Genomic DNA, 22,403 nt, shown 5'->3' with positions numbered 1-22,403 from the left:
GTGACTCTGCAACATTTTGCTAAGCTGATGGACAGTAACCATAATGTGGTTGTTAGGGGGGACCTGATATAGGGGAGAGCATAGTAAACATAGTATTCTTCATGTAAGTGTAGATTAAAAATTAAAAAAAAAAAAAAAAAAGAAAAAAAGAAAGAAAGAAAAGGGGGATTACTCCTTAACAGGATAAAACTATTGGTAAATCAAAGATCAACGCATGCTTTAAATATCCTTAATGTTGATCACTTAAAGGGTGTCAGATGATCAGCTATGGAGGTACTCTTTTCTGATAATATTCCTTTCTCTTAATTAAAAAAAAAAAAAAAAAAAAAAGCAATTATTGTGTGCTGACCTCCAATGAGTTCTGCACAGTGGTACAGAGGGCATGTCAAAGTGTGGGCAAAGGGTCTGTTTGTTTCTATGCAGAAGATCAAGGCCTAGCTTGGATACCCAGAAAATGAACTAAGATACGATATGAGGAGGAGCTTCCGGCATCAGCACTCTCTGGGGGACTTGTGCCGGGGGATGATCATCAAAAAGCCTCCACAGGGATCCGGACGATGCTGCGGTTGTGGCTGCATCCAGCCCACCGTCTCCTGGACTTGCCATAGGAATGAGGAGGGAGATGTCTAGGCTGGCATGTGCATACAGTGAGACAACGAATTTGACCGGATCTGTACTGTTGGAACTCAACCAGGAGTTGGGAGGGGTGCAAGTTGTAGCACTCCAAAATCTCATGACTATAGACTATCTATGGTTAAAAGAACATATGGGATGTGAACAGATCCCAGAAATGGGCTGCTTTAATTTGTCTGATGGTTCAAGTACAGTTGGACAATATCCATCATATCATAGATAAATTTTCACAAAGGCCTAGGGTGCCTAAATGGTTTTCTTGGCTTCACTGGAGATGGATAGTAATTATAGATTTGCTTTGTTTATGTCACCGTATTCCTATTATGTTAATATGTGTGTGCAAATTAGTTAGTAGTTTAAAACCTATACATACTTAAGGTACTCTACAAGAAGATATGTCAAAGTAATAATCAATCCTCCCATGTTTCCTTCCATATGCTACATCTGTAGCTTTTCTTCTTTCTTCCTAATTACAACCCTTAAATAGAATTCGTGCCTCATATCGAATTTACCGAGTATCATAATTCCTCCAGGTGGTAAAGATACCTCGAGACAAGTGCTGGGCATAGAAGCCACAGGGCATAAATCTGCAAAGAAGTAAAAAGCTAACCTTTGCAAACAATATGGCTTCTCTCTCACTTACCAACTTTACATTTCCCTGTATGGCCCCGGAAGATGACTGGTTAGCCAGAGACGGGTAAGATTCCTCAAGGGAGGAACAACCTAAGACAGGCACAGTCGCAGGGGGGCCATCAGGTGAGAATTTGGGGATCAACAGAGGTGAGGCTCAGAACCTCACCCCCCCTGCTTTGAGAGAAATCTTCTGCATCCGTGGATGTCTTGCTGCCCTTGTCTAGCCTGGATTAATACTTGGTCCATAGGCACACACCTGATCATCTGATCATCTACATTTGCCCTCTTACAGCACTAAACTATGTTTTCTACCTTTATCTTGCATCTACCTACCACTTCAGCATTTTATTAAAAATAAAAATAATAATAATAATAGGAGAAATGTGGGATCAACATATAAATCAAGTACAAAAATCAAACGAATATTCATATTTGACCTGTTTATAGGTCATAATGCATGATCAAAATCGAAAGTTTCTGTGATGAATGCCCTTGTACTGTTCACCATGTAAGAATTTATTCACTGTGCAAGAATTCGTTCACCATGTAAGAACTTGTTTGTTATGCTTCAGAAGATTGGAGACTGACGAGAATTAGGCTTGAGATGGATTAATGATTGTACATTGAGCATTGACCCCCCTATACTGAATTTTATTGTTGTTAACAACCATTTGATCAATAAATATGAGAGATGCCCTCTCAAAAAAATAATAATAATAAAAAATAAAAAATAAAAATAAAAAAATAAAAATAATAAAAATAATAATAATAAAGGGAGAAATGTGGGATCCACATATAAATCAAGTATAAAATTCAAATGAATATTCATATTTGACCTGATTGTTTATAGTTCATAATGCGTGATCAAAACTGAAAGTTTCTGTAATGAATGCCCTTGTACTGTTCACCATGTAAGAATTTATTCACTATGTAAGATTTCGTTCACCATGTAAGAACTTGTTTGTTATGCTTCAGAAGATTGGAGACTGATGAGAATTAGGCTTGAGATGGATTAATGATTGTGCATTGAGCATTGACCCCCCTATACAGAATTTTATTGTTGTTAACAACCATTTGATCAATAAATATGAGAGATGCCCTCTCAAAAAAAAAAAAAAACACTCAAGTATGGAAAACAGTGAACAATATAAGTACATACAAAGGTGAATAAATACTATATATCTTTAAAAATTATCTTCTAGAGCAGCACTGTCCAACAGAACTTTTTCTGTGATAATGAGAATGCTTTATTCTTTATTGTCCAGTATGACAGCTCAAGTAGCTGTTGAGCACTTGGAATGTGGCTAGTACATGTAAGTTACTGAGTTCTTAAATTTCTTTTAATTTTAATTTTAATTAATTTTAAATAGTTCTATGTATTGGACAACACGGTTCTGGGGGACTGTTGTTGATACAGGGACCATGAATGTAGTCAGAGTAGGGTGAGGACCTCCGGAAAAAGGCAGGATATTTACAGTCAAAGCACTGTAACTACATGCAAGGAATCCCCCTACAAAACTTTGTGTTAAACGTTCAGCTCTAGAGTCATTCTTCAGTGAGATTAGTTAATGTTCCCCAGATAAAGGAAAGTAGCCCATGTTTTTTTATTATGTTAATTGTTTGTAACCATATGTAAGATTCACTTTAACATGCTAAAAAGGCCCAGGCCTATATGCTGTTTTTTTCCTCCTTCAGACATGATGAGGTCATTTGCAATCTGGGCAATTAATAACGGCAAACAAGCCCAGCCATAAACAACATGGTAAAGGCAAGGAAGGATAGCATCTTAAAAATAAGATTGCATTTTGATACCCAGGAAGTTGAGAAGATACTTTTTTTTAATTAAGGTATTATTGATATAAGCTCTTGTGAAGGTTTCACATGAAAAAACAATGTGGTTACTACATTCACCCATGTTATTGTGTCCCTCAGCTACCCCATTACAGTCACTGTCCATCAGTATAGTAAGATGCCACAGAGTCACTATTTGCCTTGAGTAAGATTCTTAGCTTACTAGCAAACAGACAATACCTCAGTCCACCTTGGGATCTGGGCAGGCAGTCTTGTTTGATAAGCTCCCAGACCAGGACACCAGCTGGTATCTTGAGAAATCAGAGCAGGAAGTTCCTTATGTTAATTTAATTCTAAAAATTCAAGGGCCACTTAACAAGTCCATACCCCTAAACTGTTTTCATGTTCCCAAAAATCCTCAACTGTCTATAAAATCCATAGACAACACACAAATATGGGCTCTCTTGTCCCCTCCTGGTGTGAGTCAGGAGCCCTGTCCTCTCACTGTACCTCAATAAAAGCCTCTCCCTGGCTCTCCAACCTTGAGTGTTTGCTGAGTTTATTCTTCTACTCCACAAACAAGAACCTCGGAATCATCATGACATGAAAAATGTTCATAATACAATGTTAAATGAACAAGGCCATCATGCAGTATGTACCCCACTGTTCTCTATTCTGTTTTATTTAAGTATGTTTATACATGAGAACATGCTGAGAAGCAAGGGTTACGGATGATTTTTATTTTACACCTTAAACTCTTCTGTATTTTTTCAAATATTCTACAGTGAAGATAGAATACCTTCATATTTAGAAGTAGTGTCTTCTTTTTTTTAAGATTTAAAGAATGTTTTAAATATAATGCAAATCCACCACAGCATGCTCCTGCTCAAAAATTCTCACTGACCACCAGCACCCCCCACCCCCACCCCTCCAAGCTGATTCACCTTTCAGGGTTCTTCCATGTGATTTCAGATGTACCAAAAGTTATAATAGTACAAAGACTTCTTATATACTCTTTATCCAGATTTCCTAAATGTTAACATTTTGTATGATCACAGTCCAATTACCAAAAATCAGGAAATTAACACGGATATACAGATACTACATATACCATGTATATCTTACATACACATATACACACTAATCTACAGACCTTATTCAAATTTCACCAACTGTCCCACTAATGTCCCTTGTTCTGGGGCAGGACCCAGTTCCACACCCACCCCCAGAAAGCACAGCAGGCTGAGCACAGGACCCACACCTAGGTCAGAGGGGACTGCTGCGGCCTGGAGAGGCTCTGAGAGCAGTGACTCCAAGCAGTGAGGGCCCCATGCCACAGCCACTGTGACCAGGGAGAAACCGAAAGAAGCCAGAATCAAAATCCATTTACTAATAAGGGAAAAAGCAAAATACTGAACTTTCCTCAGAGGTAACAGTGGATGATTTTAGGGATACTTTCAATATGCATTCACCAAAGAGGGGAAAAGGGTGTGCTGGAGAAGTGAAAAGAGACAGGGAGAGTGCCGTGGGGCCTGAGGGGAAGGGTCAGCCTCTCCACTTTCCAAGCAGCCCCCTTTCCTCCCCTGCTGCCCACAGTCCCAGGGAGTGAGAAGCAGAAAAGCCAGGCCAAGGAGAGTCTCCAGCTTCAGTGCAGGTCGATGAGAGAGCAAAGCCATCCATAGTTTTCAGTAAGTCTGGAAAGCACGCTTTGCTCAGTTCTGCAGCTCACCCAGCATCGTTCCATCAGTAATCGGTCCTAGCCTTGCACAGGAACAATCTGGGTGGGGGAAGTCTTGTCACTAAAACAGAGGTTTTTAATATCAGTTTTATGCTTGTCTGATCATTTAACCCAGGCAAACTGTTAATTCTCCTTTCTAAGGAAATACAAGAAGACTGCTTTTGAAGACTCTCCCATTGAGAATCTGAAGAGTAGGTGAGCCATCTGCAGTACATTGCATGCACACACACACACCCCAGGACCTCCCGTGCAGGGGGTGCTCAGAGAACCAAGATGTCTATGGGGGGAGGAGCAGGCCCTGAGCTACTAACCTGCCCTGAGTAAGGGGGGGCTGGAAGAGTAAAGGGTGCACAACCATGAACGGCGGTCATTGCCACCCAAGCAAAAGGGAGAAGGGAGGAGGCGGGGCTGGGAGGGAGGCAGGGAAGGCAGGGCCTCCCAGGCTATTTCAGGACTTCAGCCCCAATTACGTGAGTGAGCAATGAGGAGGAGGGGAATGAAGGGGTCCTTCTGAGCCCCAATGTGGGAAGACCTGGTTCTCTTTCAACAGGATCAGCCTGGGGGCTGACTGAGTCGGATCTTAAGGAAGACTGTTGGTAGGACAAAAGAAAGACTTCCTAACCATCAAAACTGCCTGCCACGTCTCTGGCTGCCCCTTGAGAGTGAGCTCCCTCCAACTGCTGGTTTTCCAGAGGAATGAAGAGGGTTCTGTCAGGAAGGTCTGGAGAAGAGATTTCTATTTCATGGAGGGGAGGTGCCCCCAGCTCTCAATTTGGATTCTATAATTACTTATAGATTAGACTTTGGCTGGCCTTGCAAAAACATCAAGTCAGTTGCTGGGATAACACAAAGTCTCTTAGAAGTTCCAGAAACCTACAGAAGTAGCATTTCCAGCAAGCAAGCAAAAGAGAAAATCTTCATCCTCTGGCTTCTGAACTCTGGTTTAGCGACATCCCAAAAGGCCCTCTACGGGCAATTCTCATTATAAAGTCTCATTCTCTAAGGAAGTTCATTCTACTTTTGTTTGTATTTTCTGACTTTTCTAAAGTAGCTGTGTTTAAGTTTCAAAAAATGGCAAAAACCACAGAAGGTTCCTGTGTTAGAGAAAGCTGGAGGAAAAAATCAAACCTCGATGAGATCACAGTAACTACCAAAAAAGGAACAAAAATCGCCTATGAAGACACTATTTCAACAGAAGCTGGAAGGCTATCAGCCACATAACACCAGCTCAGAGAGCAGGTGGCTTAGATAGCAACAAGCAGAGCAGGGCCCAAAGAAATTCCAGAAACGGCTCAAGTCCAGAACCAGAGGAGGGCTCTCACACATTGCTGGTGGGAAATTTAAAGGGCACAAGCCCTTCGGAAACTGTTTTGGCAGTTGCTGAAAAAGTTAAACATACTCCTACTTTACAATCCAGCAATGCCACTCCTAGGCACTTACCCAAAAGAAATGAAAGCATATGTCCACACAAATGATCACAGACTTATTCATAAGTGCCAGAAACCGGAAGAACACAAACCTTCTTTAACAGGGAAATGGAGAAACATCTGTGGTATATTTATATAAGGAATATTACTTGGCAGTAAAAAAGGACACACAGCTGATACATGCAACAACACAGATGAATGTCATAGACATTCTGAGTGAAATAAGCTAGATAAAAGAGTATTGCACTAGATTCTCATTGTTCAAGGTTGTTATGTTTCATAAAGTCATCAAAACTACCAAATTAGTGAATTGCTCCTAGAGGAAATTCAGGATTTGATTCCTGCCAGCTTCTGGTCACATTTTCTTCAACTAATCAGCACGTAACCTTGTCTTATTTGTGTGTGTTTCTGTTTAAAGACACCTTGTTAAATATATATTATTGACTCATTAACACTGAACTCACAGGCCAAGCACTATGACTCATGCCTGAACAAAGAGTATCTAACACGTACTTTCTCCTGAGGGCACAACACAGCCTTCTTGTGTTTAGAATATCTGGCAGCACTTCAGGGCCAGATACACTCCCAGACCAAGACACCACTGGTATCTCAGGGAGAAATCAGAGCAGGAAGTTCCTTGTGTTAAATTAATTCTAAGTATTGCACTTGGGGGTATTTAAACAGTGAAATCAAGAGCACAAAAATGAAAAAACATGGCACTAATAGACCATGAGAAAGATACCTGTTCACAGTGTGAGATCTGAAACAAGCAGGCAGAGCACCCCCTGCTCCACTTGCCCACTCAGCCTCAGCCGGGACCCGGGTCAGAGCAACCCGAACTCCTCACTACTGTGGGCATGTATGCCCCCAAATGAGCACTGAAGTGCTATGAGTGTTGACTTGGGGGTTAAAAATAAATTTCAGTAAGTAGGCAAATCTACACACACAGAATCCATGAATAATGAAGATGGACTGTATGTGAACACCGGAGGAATCCACTGCGTTATGTTTAAGGCAGGCAAAACTAACAAATGATGAAAAAATCAGAAAGTGTTTGCCTGGGGGTGGGCACAGACTGGAAGAGGCATGAGGGAACTCTCTAAGGTCGGAATTGCTCTACATCTTGATGGGAGTTTAGGTTACATGGGTGCATGCATTTGTTAGAACTCATGGAACTGCACTTCACTGCATGTACCTTTTTAAAAACACAGTCACAAATTCCTTGACACTCCTTCTGTCCAGAGATGGATGGGGGTTGGCTCTCCCAACCCCACACCCACTGCAAGCATGGGAAACCCAAGGGGTGGCATCCGTGGGCCATGGGCAGAGGAGGGGCTCCTGGCTCTAAAACTGCCTCCAAGGCCAGTCAACAGAGGGCCTCTGTGCAAGCCCACCACCTGGGAGGAAAGCCGCAGCTATGGCCGAACAGGCCACAGACAACTCGGCTTGGGAAGTGACCTGGAAAGCCACCCCTACTGGGCCACCCACCCCCAGGCCCCAGCAAGGCCTCCAGAGCCTGGCCAGAGGGGCAGGGCATGAGCCCCCTGTAGGCCAACGCAGAGGATGAGCCAGACTCCAAAGGGACTCCCTACCCACTCTGGACAGGAAATACCATTCTTCATGCCTCTAACTACATCAAAAGGAGGGGGGTCTCTCTGGACGCTCAACCTGGGCTGCCTAAACTCAGTGTGTTTCCAGATCCCAGCAAACTGGCTCAGCTACAGTTCCCACCTGCTCCATCACGCCCAGGGCAGACCCCAGCTTCTGACTCAGCGGTACTTCTTCCTCCATCTCAACACACACATTCTAGGGCTGTGTGAGCAGGTCCGGCCATCCCCTGCACTGGGCAAAGAGCTTCAGGGGGCTCGCTCGGGGGTGTGGCAATAAGACCAGTTACAATCCTGTTTCAGCATTTATGGGTCTGAGCAAATCAACTGAGCTTGGCTTTCAGATGGGACAAGGTAAAGATACTCTCATATTTTTGAGAAAATAATAATTTTAAGTGCTTATGCAATAAGCAATCACCACATACCGTACTGTTTCCTACAAAACAGCCCAACAACAGAAAAATAATGCAAGTGAAGTGTGATTTTACATTTTCAAGTAGCTTTTACTTAAAAAGTAAAAACAGGTGAACTAATTTTAATAATGTATTTTACCTAGCCCAATATATCCAAATTATTCTCATTTAAACATATAATCAATATAAAAATACTAGTGAGCTACATTTTTTTCCATACCAAAACTTCAAAATTTTCACACTTTGTGTATTTCATACTTCAATCATGTCTTACTCTGACCAGCTACCTTCTTAAGTGCTTAGTAGTGCCTGTGGCCAGTGGCCCCCGTACTGCACAACACCAATATATGTGAATTTAGTCCTCACAACAACCATATCCATGTTGTCCTGCTGGGGAAACCGAGGCACAAGGATGTTGAGTTGCCTGCCCAGGGCAGATTGAGCCACGGCAAATCCACAGCCCACACACTTATATGGCATTTCATTCCCACAAACAGCTCCTCAAATTCTGATTTTGGTAAAAGAATGTCTTCCCAGATAGGAACATGTGTACCTGCCAGCCACCTCCCTGCTCCCCCCAAAAATTCCCCAGGACTCTGGTGAATGGGTCCCTGGAGCTCCGCAGTTTCCACCCGGTCTCCCCCAGTCCCTCCAGCTCTTAACTACCCAAGGCACCTCCTACCAGGCGGGACAGCTCACCTGAGGAGCTTCTGGTCGGCAGAGGGATGAGGACGCCTGGCCCAGCCCTGCCTCCCGAGCACCCCTGGCTCGTGAGTGTGGGGTGTGGGATGACTCAGGAGTGCACCCATCACAACAGTAATGTCTCCATTCAAAGTCCTGACACGCCGGGGGGAGGCAGACTCTCCCTCCCTCCACTGGCCAGCATGTTCACTCATTCATTCAACAAGCATCTGCTGTGTGCCAGGTGCTGCCCTGGGCCCTGGTGGTAACAATGGTGACAGAACAGATGCCCCACTCTCTTGGAGCCCACAGCAGGGGGAGCTAGGCAGTAAATCTGTGCACAAAGGAAGCCCCACTAATCCTAGTCTCTTTGTTAACAGTAGGTGCATCACAATGGCTGTTGAGAGAATATGTTATTTGGGCTTGGAACTGGATGTGGTGATGGACAAAGTGAAGCATCTGGGACAGGACTGGGTGGGGGAGCAAGTGAGAGCCATGGAAACCCAGCGGGAACGTCAGTGACCTATCAGTGTTCACATCCACAACCCCACCTCCAAGACTCCAGAGGTCCGCCTGGCCAAGCACAATAGGAAACAGCCAGAGACTTGCCCACGTTACATGCTGTCTCACTGAAGTTCCCTTCTCCTCAAAATGCAGACAAGTCTCAAGGCTGTCCTTAGGAACAGGACTTCCCCAATTTTACAGGCTTTGGCAGTTCAGCACCTCCACTGCCCAGCTTCAACCCGGTGTCTGGACCATCTGCTAGTCATGTCACCCAAATACTTGCCCCAAGAGCTCATCCTTCAACTTTGATAGGTTATCAGGGTTTGACAAAATACCGGCACAGGGCATCAAAGCTACGACCAGGCACAAGTTAAAGAAGTTACATTCATAGCAGCCACTGTTTTTCAACCCACTCTTGCTGAGCAAACAGTGGCACTGTAACCAAAACATTTCAATTTTTTATTCTGATTGCATAACATTATAAATATACACTATGACTCATTCATTCAACAAATAGGCAAGAGTAACTTCTATAGACCAGGTTCCATGTGTTTTGTATTTTGAGTCATCACTAATTCAGTGTTTGGTTTTATTTCCTCATTTTATTTCTTATGTGGTGCTTTATCATATAGCTTAAATTTTTTTACCAAAAGAATATAGTTTTGATTTCATAAGCAGGACCAATCATGACCAAGCATCATCAGTGGGAAAAGGCATTCCTGAGTCACCCTGGCTGACATATGATCTCACGGGGGACCTGGCCAACTCCCAGCAGGGCCTGCCGTCACCATGCACTCGCCTGTGTCCAGGGTGTGTCCACTCACACGTGTTTTTTATGCCCTCCTCACCCCAGCCTTCTCCTCTTTGCTGCTGGCTTTTCTGCAAGTTCAAATAACACACACATGCCCTCCACACAGTGTCTGAAGCATGTCTGCTGTCCAAACACTGTGACCCACAGAGCCAGGAGTCACCTCCCAGCTAATAGCCCTGAATCCAAAACTGGCTCTGGAGGTGCACAACATGGGAAAGGAAACAGAATTATGAGCACAGGACCTCCAGTCCCCATAATGTAAGGAAGGTAAGGACAGAAGTTGAAGCAAGGGGCCCAAGCTGGCACAGCCAGGGAGCAGACAGGCAGGCCTGCGGTCTGCTCACCTTGACACCAGCATGTTCAAGGTAAAGCCAACTGTCAGCAAAGCACCCTGAGCCCAGCCAGGGCTGGTCATCAGCTGGGCCAGTCATCAGCTGGGCTGCCCTGGAATCCACCTCTTTCTAAATTCAGTACGTTACTGCATCGTCAGGAAGCAATGTGAACTAAGGTGGGGGCGGGTGGGGGGTGGATAAAGGCACAGAACAGGCAACATTTCAGCAGATGCAAACCCTCCAGCTCCATCCCCTGGGCCAGCCCCAACCATCATGTGAGCAAATACAACCACAACTCGGTTCCTCTCTGCTGAAAGGAAACCCTGAGCTCAGCTGACAGGGAGGCTCAGGAGAACAAGGAAGCTGCTGTTACAGTCAGAGGGGCTTCAGGCCACAAACAGCAAATCTGCTGCCGTCTTACCCTGCTGAAAAGCCAGTCATGTGCTGCGCAGCCCAGAGCCTCCTGGGACATGTGTTTGCCCCTAATCTTGTCCACTTGGTCCCCTGGCTCTCTGCACCTCCAGGATCAGCGGCAGGGCATATGTAACCTAAAGTCAAGACCCCTCCTCTTGAATAACAGACAGCATCATGGCAGGCTTCCCAAACTTTCTGTATGTGACAAATGCATGTGTCAGGGGAAGAAGATGAAGGCCTCTGATAAACTTCAAACAGACTTCCAGTAACTGAGAGTAACCAGCCCTTGCCTCCCCCAGGACACGTTGAGATGAGTCACAGAGCAAAAGAGACGAGGAGGGAACTCAGTCAAGTCTAACTCACAGCTCTTCAAACTTAAAATAACCCGGTCACAGACCCTGAAGTGCTCCCTTGGAGACACTGGGCCAGGGAGTCTCCCGCCCTCCAGCAGGACCCCAAGATACTGCGCCCAGTTGGTTTCCCTGGGAGGGGACAAGTGGAAAACAAAACCTGGAGTAGATATAAATATTTGCTGCAAGCACTGCCCTGCCGTTGACATGCCTCAGAAATTTTGGAGGCCTGTTTTGCTTTAGGGTAAGGTTTCTGTTAAGGTTGCCAGATGGACTCTAAGCATAGTTTCTTCCAATGTTTGGTTTTAAGTATCTCCACACATAGCCTGGGGATGCTGATCCTCAGATCACGGCATCTGGCTGCCCCTAAGAAAAGTGTGGAATGGCATGCCCCTATGCTTGCCCACAACATTTGGGGTATCCCACAAGCACCCCAAGAGCACAGCCCATTTGCCCTAACCCATACCCTCAGAGGAACACAAGAAACCAGGGACCTGTAAGGTTGAGGGCATCAAGGCCTGTGCGCCCCCGTGGTTCCCTTGCTGCCCTACAGGGAGGGGATGGTACACGTCCAGGCCTCTGGGCTGAAGAGGAACCTGGGTTCTGTCCCTGGTTGCAAGAGTGGGATCCAGCTCCTCCAGCCAGCTTGGGCACCCCTCCATGCCTGGCCTTCCAGGGAGGGGGAAGGCCTCAGCCCTAACCTACTCACAGCCCCGGTTCCCCCGAAGTTTCCTTTGTCAGAAAGCCATTGTGCTCCCATGAGCTGAGAAGCAGTGGAGCACGGTGGACAAGATCTCAGACTCAGCAGCCAGACTCAATGAGTTCCCTAATAAATGTACTAGGTAGGTTACCTGTCTTCTGTGTACCTCAGTCTCCCCATTTATAAAGTGGGGATAATGAAATAGGGTTGTCAGGAGGATTAAACAAATTAATGCACGTGACATGATTAGAAAAGCACCTGGCACAGAACTGTTCAACAAATTTTAAATTTTAGTAAAACCATCTCAGGGTCATAACCCCAGGTAAAAACCCCTTCCTTCTCCCTCACACCCTAACTGAAGTCCCTCCAATTCCTTCAACAGACATCCACCAAGCACCCAATGAATGGTGCCCTGACAGTGCCAGGCCCTGAGGCCACTGCCCAGTGTCTCATGACCCAGCCTGAGACCCAGCACCACCAAGGACATCAAAGGAGCCCAGGGAGGAAGCACGGGACACGGCAGCCCAAACAAGGTCAGCGAGCCCAGTGGCCAGTGCTGCCAGGCTGTCCCCGACACTGAGGACTCCAGGTTTAATTAGAACAAGAGCCTCAAAAGGCTCTTCCACTGTACTTCGAGCGGTTCCCCACGTGGACTGATTCCTAAAGGTGATTTGTAAGTAGTCTTACTTTCAACAGACACACTGCAGAGCAAGCTGACTTCTAGCTTCAACATCTAGCTTCAACACTTCAACATCTGACCAAAGAGACAAGAGCGTGCAGCATCCGAATCCCAGTGGGCTCAGCCACTGCTACGCACTGGAGGTTTTCTACAGAAAAGCTTTGCACTGGTTATTCTAAGGGTAGCAGGCACATCAGTGATTAATGGTTCTTGTTTTAATTGTATATATACTTCAGATAGCTAAAATAAAAATGATTACTCCTCACAGTAGAAAATGTAACTGTAAATAAAATAAAAAACTGTGTTTTCATTCTGTAGTGGTCTGGAAGGAGGACAGAAGGCCAGCCTGTTCAGCTCCCTGCCTTTCCAGGCTCTCACCATTGCTGACAATGACGCTTCCCGGTTCCTTGGTATTTGGTCAGCTAAATGCAGGCACGGGATTGTACCCAAACCACAGCCATAGAACTTGGGCCAAAAAGAGCTCTCCGAGGTGGTCTTGGCTCTGACAGAGGAAGACCAGCTTGCCCAGTACCACACCTGGGACTATTGGTAGGATCGGGCCCAGAACACCTGGTTCCCTCTCCCCCAAATGCATGCCTTTCTTCCACAGTTCTGTCTCCTATGTGGGAATCATAAATCAACAAATGTAAAGAAACACAGCTTTAAAAAAAAGATCTCTTTGGCAAGAACTGCCATGTCAGAAGGTTGGTTTCATGTTCAAGATTATTAATGGAAAGAACAGGACTGGATGGAAAAAACAAGACATTCTTTCCTGGCCACAGAGGAACAGTGCAGAAACATCCCATCCCAAGGAGGGAGGCCCTCAGAAAGACAGCATGACAGCACAAGGCAGATGCCCTGAGAAACTGGTGTCAGGACTTGCCAGGAATACAGCCAGAGGCCTGCCGCCCTGAGGGGAATCCACGCACTATGCTGTCCACAGGGAGGTGTGGGTGTCACTGCAAGCACGAGGCCAGAGGCTGAGCCTCTAGTGTCCTTCTGTGCAGCACCGAGCTCAGTGCTAGGAGCACGGCGAGGACCTGATACATGTGCCTTACTGACGCATGCACTCAGTGAACAGATAAACCGCTCTGGATGAAGTCTGGGAGCTTCCACATCATCTCTCCCTTGATATCTCTGAAGAGAAATCCTGTAGAGATAGCTGGCAGGTACGGACAGGGCTGAAGCATGTAACAACAAGTCTATCCCTTAGGAGAATACAGAGGACCACAATTCTGTCTGAGCCCTGACCACTGAGCACACAGGAGCAGACACCATTACTGAGTGAGCGGGGCAGCCTGGTGAGCAGCAATGGAGCTGGCTGCCTTGACATCACAGACCCCCTGCTCTCCACAGCAAAAGCGGCAGGCACTCTGATCACCCATGCACTTTCCATTCATCCCACAACTTGCCATGATACAGTTGTAAATGTTTTAGGGTATTAGAGTTCACTTCAAATCCCCAACTGCTCAAAATCTCATGTTTGCAGTCAAAGGTTACAACTGTCGTTATCCTTGGAGGGTGGTGGTGACTGTTCTGGGGTACAAGGGGAGGGAGCCTTCTTCAGTGCTGGTCATGTTCTGTGTCTTGATCTGGGAGCTGGCTATGTGGGTGTGTTCACTTTGTGAGCATCTACAATATGTGTATATTATAAATCAATAAAAAGCTAAAGAATATGTGCCTTTCTGATTTTGAAGAGAAGATTCACCTGGTCTATTAAATAAAATGCACATAGGCTACCCAATTTCTAAAGAGTTGGGTATCCCTAAATCTCAGGGTATATACCTCCAGGGCTAGACAGACCTGGAGTCAGTGCCATTTACAAACGTTGGCTGGCAGAGCAGAAATTGACTTCCATGGCAATGAAAGCCTGGATTCGGTAGGTTCAAGTTACGGCACAATGTCTCCAAAAGGAATCTGGGTAGAAGTCCACAGGTGATCACACTTGGTCATGAGACCCACTCAGAGCCACATGGTAGTGATCTTCTGCAATCTCCTTCTACTTCAGCACTTAGTTTGAGCTTACTGAAATACCTGATATTTGGGGGAATAATTGGGGTCTAAGGAGTACACACAGGCTACTCTCCTGGAATTCTGGAGGAGCTACTCTATTACAGGATTGGCCTGCTATGTCTTTTTATATGAAAAATGCTCTGAAACCACCCTCAATTTTTCATTCAAGGCTGAATTTAAGCCTCATATTTCAAGTATTTGTTGCTAATAAAGTCAAATAAGAAGTGCTTAAAAGGTCATTGAGACAACATACAGCTGAATGTTTAAGAGACTGTGAGATGGGAAGCAGAGAGGACATTTACATGTGCCTTGCTGGGTTGCTTATTTAACATCATGCGTTGCTGGTAAAATGAAATCAAGGTGACAGGCTCCTGGCCCCTGGCAGGGGCAGGGCCATTCCCAGAAGGAGTCACATCTGTTTTCAGGCTCCCAGGCTAAGACTGTTGCAGTTTTATGGGTTCAAATACTGCAGCAGGAACATCCACTGAAAACAGGAAGACTAAGGGCAGAGCCAGGCTCTTCTGTGCCCAGCAGGGTGGGGAGGGGGCCAGTCCACCCATTTGCTGGGTGAAGGAAACCCTGGAACCAACTTCTTCTTGCCTCGCCACCCTGCTGGTGCTGAACAGAGTTGGCAGAGACCCCCAACCTCTGTGGCAGAGTGCAGTTCTCTCCTTGGAAGAGGCAACAGTGACAAATCCCCCAGACCCACCCACAGCAAAGAGGACAGGCACAGGGTCCCAAGCGTCAGGGAAGAAGGTCCGGGAAGGGCAGGGAGCCCACAGATGCCCCAGCAGCAGCTGGACGGAGAGTGAATCTGGAGAGCCAAGTAGACAGCATCCCCCTCGGACCTGAAAGCCCCAGCCCCACCACACCAGCAGACACATTTCCCAGGGGTGTGGGATACCCACTTACACCTGGGTGGTCTTGAACAAGTCATGGGCTGTTTTTCAACTGTAAGCAGAGAATAATGGTGCCTGGCTGTGCAGGTTAAGTGACAATAGCACAAAGCACTTACCCAATGCCTGGCATGATGTGGGCTTTCAAAGGGTGGCTGCCAGCACTGGAGCCATGATGCCCGGGTCGCCGTGAGTGGGGTCTTACATACGGGACAACAGGGGCTGCAGTGGATGCTGAGTGCCCCACCAGCTCCCCGCATAGAAGGAACTGTGTGGCCCAGCTGCTGGGGGTGCAGCTGGGCAGAGGGGGGGGGTGCTCATCTGTCAGCCCCTTTAGGCACTGCCAGGTGCACAGGGCCCCCTCCCCTGATGTCATCCCCTTCCCTGGGTGGCCACATCTGATGACTGATCCATGGGGGGGCTGAGTGAAGACCAGGCCATCTCGCCCCAAATCAGGACAGTGCTCCAGGGCTTTTTCACCTCCTGAGCCTCCTGTGGGGACGCCATAGCCTGGCAGGCCCCTGCCACCAGGGGAGCCTCCTCTGCCTGCTTCCTTCCCTCCCCCGCCACACAGGACCATCACCTAAGCACCCCTGAGGAGCCCCTATACACTGAAGTAGAAGAGTGGGCCTCCTGGGAAACCTGGCCTGTGACAGGCGGCTTGTGTCTTCTCTCCTTAGGAAGTGGGTGAGGACCAGTGTGAGCAGACACAGGGAACCATGCAGGAAAAGGCCGGAAAAGAGCAAACTAACACCCGGTGTCCTCTTCACTTCCTCTGCAGTGTAAACAGTGGTGTTAAAACAGAAGCCACCCTGCATCAGGAGGCACCTTCCAAGAGTGAGGCTGGGAAGGCAGAAAACCCACAACATTCTCCAAGCAGCATCAGGAGTTTGTCCTTAAATCTTTCCTCCTGGACAGAAAGACACAAAGAATCCCTAGAGGAATACTGGAAAAGGAAGAGGGGGAAGAAACGCCTCCCTGGGACCACACTGCCAAATCCACAAAGACAACCATGGAAAGTGCCAGAAGAATCCCCAGTGACACGTTGATCAATAACTGGAAACAGAGTTGCTGATTCAATAGCTGAAATAACTTCAGACCTAAGTGTTCTCAAAGGTGGTAGCAGGAATTCACGAGCTCTTCCCACAGTGTCAAACACCCACTGGGACACCTTTTGTTTGATCCACAAAGGAGTGCAGGGAACCAACCACAACATCTACTTTGCTTTGCTTCTGGCTGCTAACTACAATGACCCTGATGTGACAGTTAGGTTACTCTCTCTGGCAAGGTCCCCTGTATCATTAGACATTGTTCTGTTTGGAAGTAAGATTTCATCATTACTTAACAAATGTAGTGTGTTGGACAGACAAAATCTTTCAGGTACTACCAGATGCAGGAAAGGCAAAGGTATTGTCGTGGTCCAGCCACCTCGACAGTTGATGGCTGAGGCCTAGAAGAGACCAGGGTTTGTTTGGGTCACGCAGCAGGGCTAGGCCGAGAACTGACTGCCAGGCACTCAGAAGAGAGACTTCTTCCCCTGCCACATGGCTGGCCACAGAGCAGATGGAAGCTTGGCTGCCAAAGCAAGCCCTCTCCTGTACGACGGGCAGTGGGGACCTGGTGCAAGCGCCTCGGAGAGCAACTAGGCAGCGTTTAGAGGCACAGAGCCCTCTGCCCTACAATCCCACCCTGGCAGTTTATCCCACAGCTAGGCTTGCACCTTGCAGATGGCTCCTTCTGAAGGTCCACAGAGAAGGCTGCTTATGTGACCTGGGGCACGTCCACACAGCAGTTACACGGGGCTAACTCAACATGTGCTTGTGCAGAACAACTGCCAAGGCACACTGTTCAGTGGCAAAGACCAGGCAGATGGCGAGCCACCACTGTGGCCGACAGATTCACACACATATATTCATTACACCCAGGACACGTGCGAAACATGGGTGAGGAGATTAATTTATCACTGCTTGTGTTTTTGTGTCTTGTGCATTTTCTACATGTAAATGTAATGTTTAGTCAAAAAATAAAATCATTCTGTTTATATTAAATATCCAGAATAGGTAAATTCATAGAGACAGAGGGCCTATTAGTGGTTTCCAAGGGCTGGGAGAGGAGGAAGGGGGGCGCAATGCTTTATGGCATGGGGTTTCCTTTTGGGGTGATGAAAATGTTTTGGAACTAGGAGAGTTAGTGTTTGCACAACACTGTGAATGCACTAAATGCCACAGAACCACTCACTTTAAAATGGTTAATTTTGTTATGTGGAGTTCATCTCAATTATTCTTAAAAAGCGATACAAAATGAATGAATGAATGAATGAATGAATAAACAAACAAACAAACATTTTGCCCGTCTGTGCTTGCGAGGCAGTTTGGCGATGCTGGTGAGAAGCATGGACACTACAGCTCAGCTGTGAGGCTCAAATACCAGCCCCACCCAGCAACACCTGTGAGACCTCAGACACGTAACCTAACCTCCCTGGGCTTCATTTTCCTAGTTGGTGAAAGAGGCATAGGGACAGAATCTGCTTCTTAGGGTTGTTGCAACAAGTAAATCAAGTTAAGTGTCTAGCACAGGGCCTGGTACCTCTGCTCTTGCTGTCTGCCCTGCTGAGAACACCCTTTCCCTGGGCAGACACGTGGTCCACTCCCTCACCTCCTTCAAGCCTTTGCTCAAATGCCACCTTCATGATGGGGCCCTCCCTGCCCACCTGATTTAAAACCAGAAATGACCCCAGCCCCCAGCCCCAAGGCTCCATCCCCTCCTCTACCTATTTCTCTTTCTAGAATTTGCTTATTTATTTTGTTCATCTGCTGTCTTCTACTGCACTGTCTGCTCTAGGGAGACTAACATTTCTGTCTGCCCTGTTCACTATGTATCCAAGGCCTTGAACAGAGCATGTGCTCAATAGATATAAGTTGAATGAATGGTGTTAGTTAGCTACTATCTCTGTTTTGATCTGGTGTGTAAACTTGCCTTCCTGAAAAAATAAAACTGCTATTTGGTTGTTTAATGAATTTGAAATTAAAAATTAAACAAAAGATGACCAGCTAAGTATTATTCCCACAGGGGGAAATTTGCAAAAGAGAAGAGAGTTCACAATAAGATGGTGCTACATGCTCTAAAACATAAACCAATCAACAGTCACCCTGACCTCTGACTGCCCAGCAAGATGTGACAGCTGGTTCCATGAGGCTCTCAGGAGGACCAAGAACACAACAGGTGCCTCGGACCTGACCCTCAAAGCACTCAGGACAGAATCCTTCCTTCTCAGAGAACAGAGTAGCCTGAAAGCAGCAAGCCAGCCATCTTCCCCTTCCAGCCATCCCTGACCTGGCCCCCCGCCATTCAGCAGAGCTTCCGCCCCATGGAGACACAGCTTCCCAGTGCTCTCAGGCCTCATATGGGGACACCAAGACCCTAATTATCCAGAGTTCAAAAATGAAAAAAAACAAAAACAACCCTCTAGACCCTTCTAAAAATAGGCTGTCTTTCCAGCTAGCTCTCCCATGAGACGGCTACATCCTTACACCACAAAAGATAGCTGCTTTCTTGCTGCCTCCAAACCCTGTGCATAGAAAAACAAAAAGCTGAAGCCAGCAGTCTCCAAGTTTGTGGCTTTAAAAAGAGAATAAAACAAAACCTGCAAGTTTGAGTAAACCAGCACGGAGCCTCTTCCATCCCTCTGTGGGCTGAGGGTGTAACCTGGGGTGGGCGCCTGAGTTAGGAGGCCTTGGTCTCAAATTTCCCCAATCCTCAGGATCACCCAGCTGGCTCTGAAAGCTCTGATTGCCAGGTTCTCCCCCACCCCAAGGGTCTCTGATGCAGTAGATCTGGGGTAGGGCCCTGTATTTTCCATTTCTAAGCAGTTCCCAGGTGAAGGGATGCTGCTGGCCGGCCGAGACCACACTTTGAGAACCACTGCTCTACAACAGTCACCCTGTTAGTGTTTCACCTGCATGCGCGCGCACACGCGCACACACACACACACACACACACACAAGAACCACTGCTCTACAACAGTCACCCTGTTAGTGTTTCACCTGCACACACACACACACACACAGCCGTTGAGAGTCCCTGCTCAACCATCGGTCCTCCGATGGCCAGGCCTGCCTGGCCCAGCCAACTACTGATGGCACACTCAGGTGTACCTGGACCTGAAAAGCTGCTCCCAGTCAAGTCCTGCATGAACCAGTCATTATGAAAGGCTCTAAGCAACACCCAAAACCTTGAAATCCAAAGGCACAGCATTTCCCTCTTTTGAATAATGAGCAATTCCACCCCACTTCACCCTTCATACATGGGTAACCACCAGCTACAAGATCCGCTTTCTGCCTAGGGATGCTTTGAAGTTTCTGAATCAGAAGCAGCTAAAAGAGGAAGAAAAAAAAAAAAAGGCGGACCTCTCGAGAACTACAGCAACCCTGATGGGCAGCGCTTCCCCCAAACGCAGAGACCCTGTCACCCACCACGGGCAACTCCACCAGCCTCTCACTCACCAAAGTAATCGGCCTTCGGGTGAGCATCCATCTCACGCTCCAGACGTTGGGTAAGAGCTTCTAATTTCAGTTCTGCTGTTGAGGGTCCAAGGGCAGGGTCCGAGATGAGGGTCTGGCAGGGCAGCCTCACCCTGGGGGGGCTCTCCAGGAGCACAGGCCCCAAGCTGCCATCAGGGGACCAGCCAGTGGGTCCTTCTTTACACGATAACTCAAGTGGGGTGGACACTGCTGGATGGATAAGGCTGGTGGGGCTGAGTTTGGGACCAACGCCAGGGTCCGTGCAGACAGGCTTGAGGCCCGGCCCAGGGGCTGCCCCCAGCTGCAAACTATCCGTGCTGGCTGGGGAGGACGGTGGAGCAGAACGAGAAAGGTAGGATGTGGGCCCATCCTGGAACCAGGGCTGAGGATCCACAGTGGGTTTGGGCACCACCCCTGAAACCTCACTCCCTACCCCTGGGTCTGTTCTTGCAACAGCTCCTTGACTGGGGCAGCACAGAGCCAGGGGTGCTAAGAAAGGGGTCCTGGGCTGAGAGGGCCCCAAGAGGGCCCCATTCTCCGGGCTTGGGGAAGGAAGGCCAGGGCTCACACGCTGGGAGGAGGCTGTGGCCCAAAGACCCGCTGGCTTCTCACTGCGACGACGACCACCACCACCACCATCCTGTCTGCTCTCAACTGACTTGCTGGAGCTTGAGGAGAGCTGTGGCTGGTACAACTGATGGTCCCTGGAGGCTCTGAGCAGTGGTGGGTCACTCCCTGGGGTACCAGGCCGCCCCTTCCCTACCTCTAGGCTGATGTCGGGGGACGCACCTGGTTCATCATCCCACTTCGGGCTCACTAACGAGAGATTGTCATAATAGTCTCCGTGGGTGAGGCAGGAAGGATCTTCACAGGTGCCCAGCCTGTGGAAGGCAGACATTGCAGAACTTGCTGGGCTCTCCTCGGAACCACAGTCTTGGCTGCCGTGCTTCATGCCTCGGACATACGGCCTGGCCCGCTGCTCCTGGGGTGGGTACACGGGCTGCCCAGCAGCGATGCTGGGGGCCGTCCCAGAACCCACTGTCGAGGCAGCAAGAGGGGGCTTGGCCGCACCACCCACGGCAGCCTCCCGGTGGGCCTGTGAGCCCAGGCGGCCCCCACCGTCAACCGGACCTCTGCTCCCCCGGGGCGGGGTCTCCTCCTGCAATAGCTGTTGCTGCTGCTGGAGGTGGATTCTGGCCATCTTGTTGGCAAACACTCTGCGGGTTTCCTCAAACTCTGGGTTGTTGCCTGCGCCCTTGTCCACCCGAAACAGTCCATCCTTGGAGGCCTCGTACATGTTCAGGTCCTCAATGAACTTACTGGCCTCCAGGCCCAGGTCATCGTACTTATCCATGCCGCGGAACGCAGTCAGGGCCGGCCCCAGGCGCCGGGCGCGTGTGCGGCGGGGGTCGGCGGCGAGATGCCGGCGGAGGGCGCGGCTCAAGTCCAGCCCAGGACGGGTAAAGCCTTCCACCTGCCCGGCGTGAGAGGCATGACCCCAGGCGGCCAGAGCCGAGTCCTCAAGGCCAGCTGGACAAAGTTTGTTGCAACTCCCCTTCCCTCGGAGGCATCCACGTGGGGGCGGTTGGCAGCGCCCCGCTGAGCGGTCTTTTCTCTTTTTCAAATCACAAAAGGAAAAACAGAAAAAAAAATCACATACTCCTCAAGCAACCAAACTTGGAAACCCACAACAAAGCGGCAACCGCCGGCGGGGGGCGGAGGTGGCGCCGGCGCGGGAGAGCGCGGAGGCCAGAGCCAAGGCGCGGGGGCCGGACACTCGGTCTCCGCGGCTCTCCCGGCACGCCCGCCGAGCTGTGGTCCCGGCCGGCGCGGAAAGGAAGCGCGGCAGGGGCGCACTGGGCGCACGGGCCGGTGGGGTGGCGGCAGGGAGCTCCCGGCGGCGGGGCCGCACGGGCGGCCTATTGTCCGATGGCGGCGGTGGCCAGGCGCGCGCGGGCCGGAGCGCAGAGGGACGCGGAAGTGAGCGCGCCGGACGCGGTCGTCGCCGCTCGGTCGCCAACCGGGCACGTCGCGGGCCTGCGAGGAGGCGGCCGAGGGGCGGGGACGCCGCCGAGGGGCGGGGTCGGCGCGGGGGCGCCGGAGGCAGGCCTGCGTCTGGCAGCGTGGCCCCGTGGAGGTGCGTCCTGCACGCTGCTCCGGACCTGAAGAACCGGGATTACGCGGTGCCGCACCCCACTTCCCCTCGCCAACGGCGGGTCTGGGGCCTGGCTCGGGGGCTGCGGTCCGGTCCCGCCCCGGGG

At 48.7% G+C, this 22,403-nt stretch overlaps 1 protein-coding gene across 6 annotated transcripts in view; it reads right to left on the bottom strand.

The window, feature by feature from the left end:
* The window catches only part of LIMD1 (LIM domain containing 1), an 88,653-nt gene extending 66,516 nt beyond the window's left edge, over nt 1-22,137 (bottom strand). For 3 of the 6 annotated variants that reach the window (XR_005060758.2, XR_012129590.1, XM_037016199.2), the window contains exon 1: nt 20,125-22,119. Coding sequence is in view for 2 of the 6 variants with exons in the window: in XM_037016199.2 (XP_036872094.2) it covers nt 20,125-21,496 (1,372 nt within the window). In the remaining 4 variants the exon portion in view is untranslated. Of the gene's footprint in view, nt 1-20,124 lie in introns of all 6 variants that reach the window. The other 3 variants (XR_012129591.1, XR_005060759.2, XM_073232514.1) reach the window with 3 other exon arrangements.
* Nucleotides 22,138-22,403: the final 266 nt, after the last annotated feature.

Source organism: Manis javanica, chromosome 3 (genome assembly GCF_040802235.1).
Source record: "Manis javanica isolate MJ-LG chromosome 3, MJ_LKY, whole genome shotgun sequence".
Classification (NCBI taxonomy): domain Eukaryota; kingdom Metazoa; phylum Chordata; class Mammalia; order Pholidota; family Manidae; genus Manis; species Manis javanica.
This window is presented reverse-complemented; position numbering and strand designations above follow the sequence as displayed.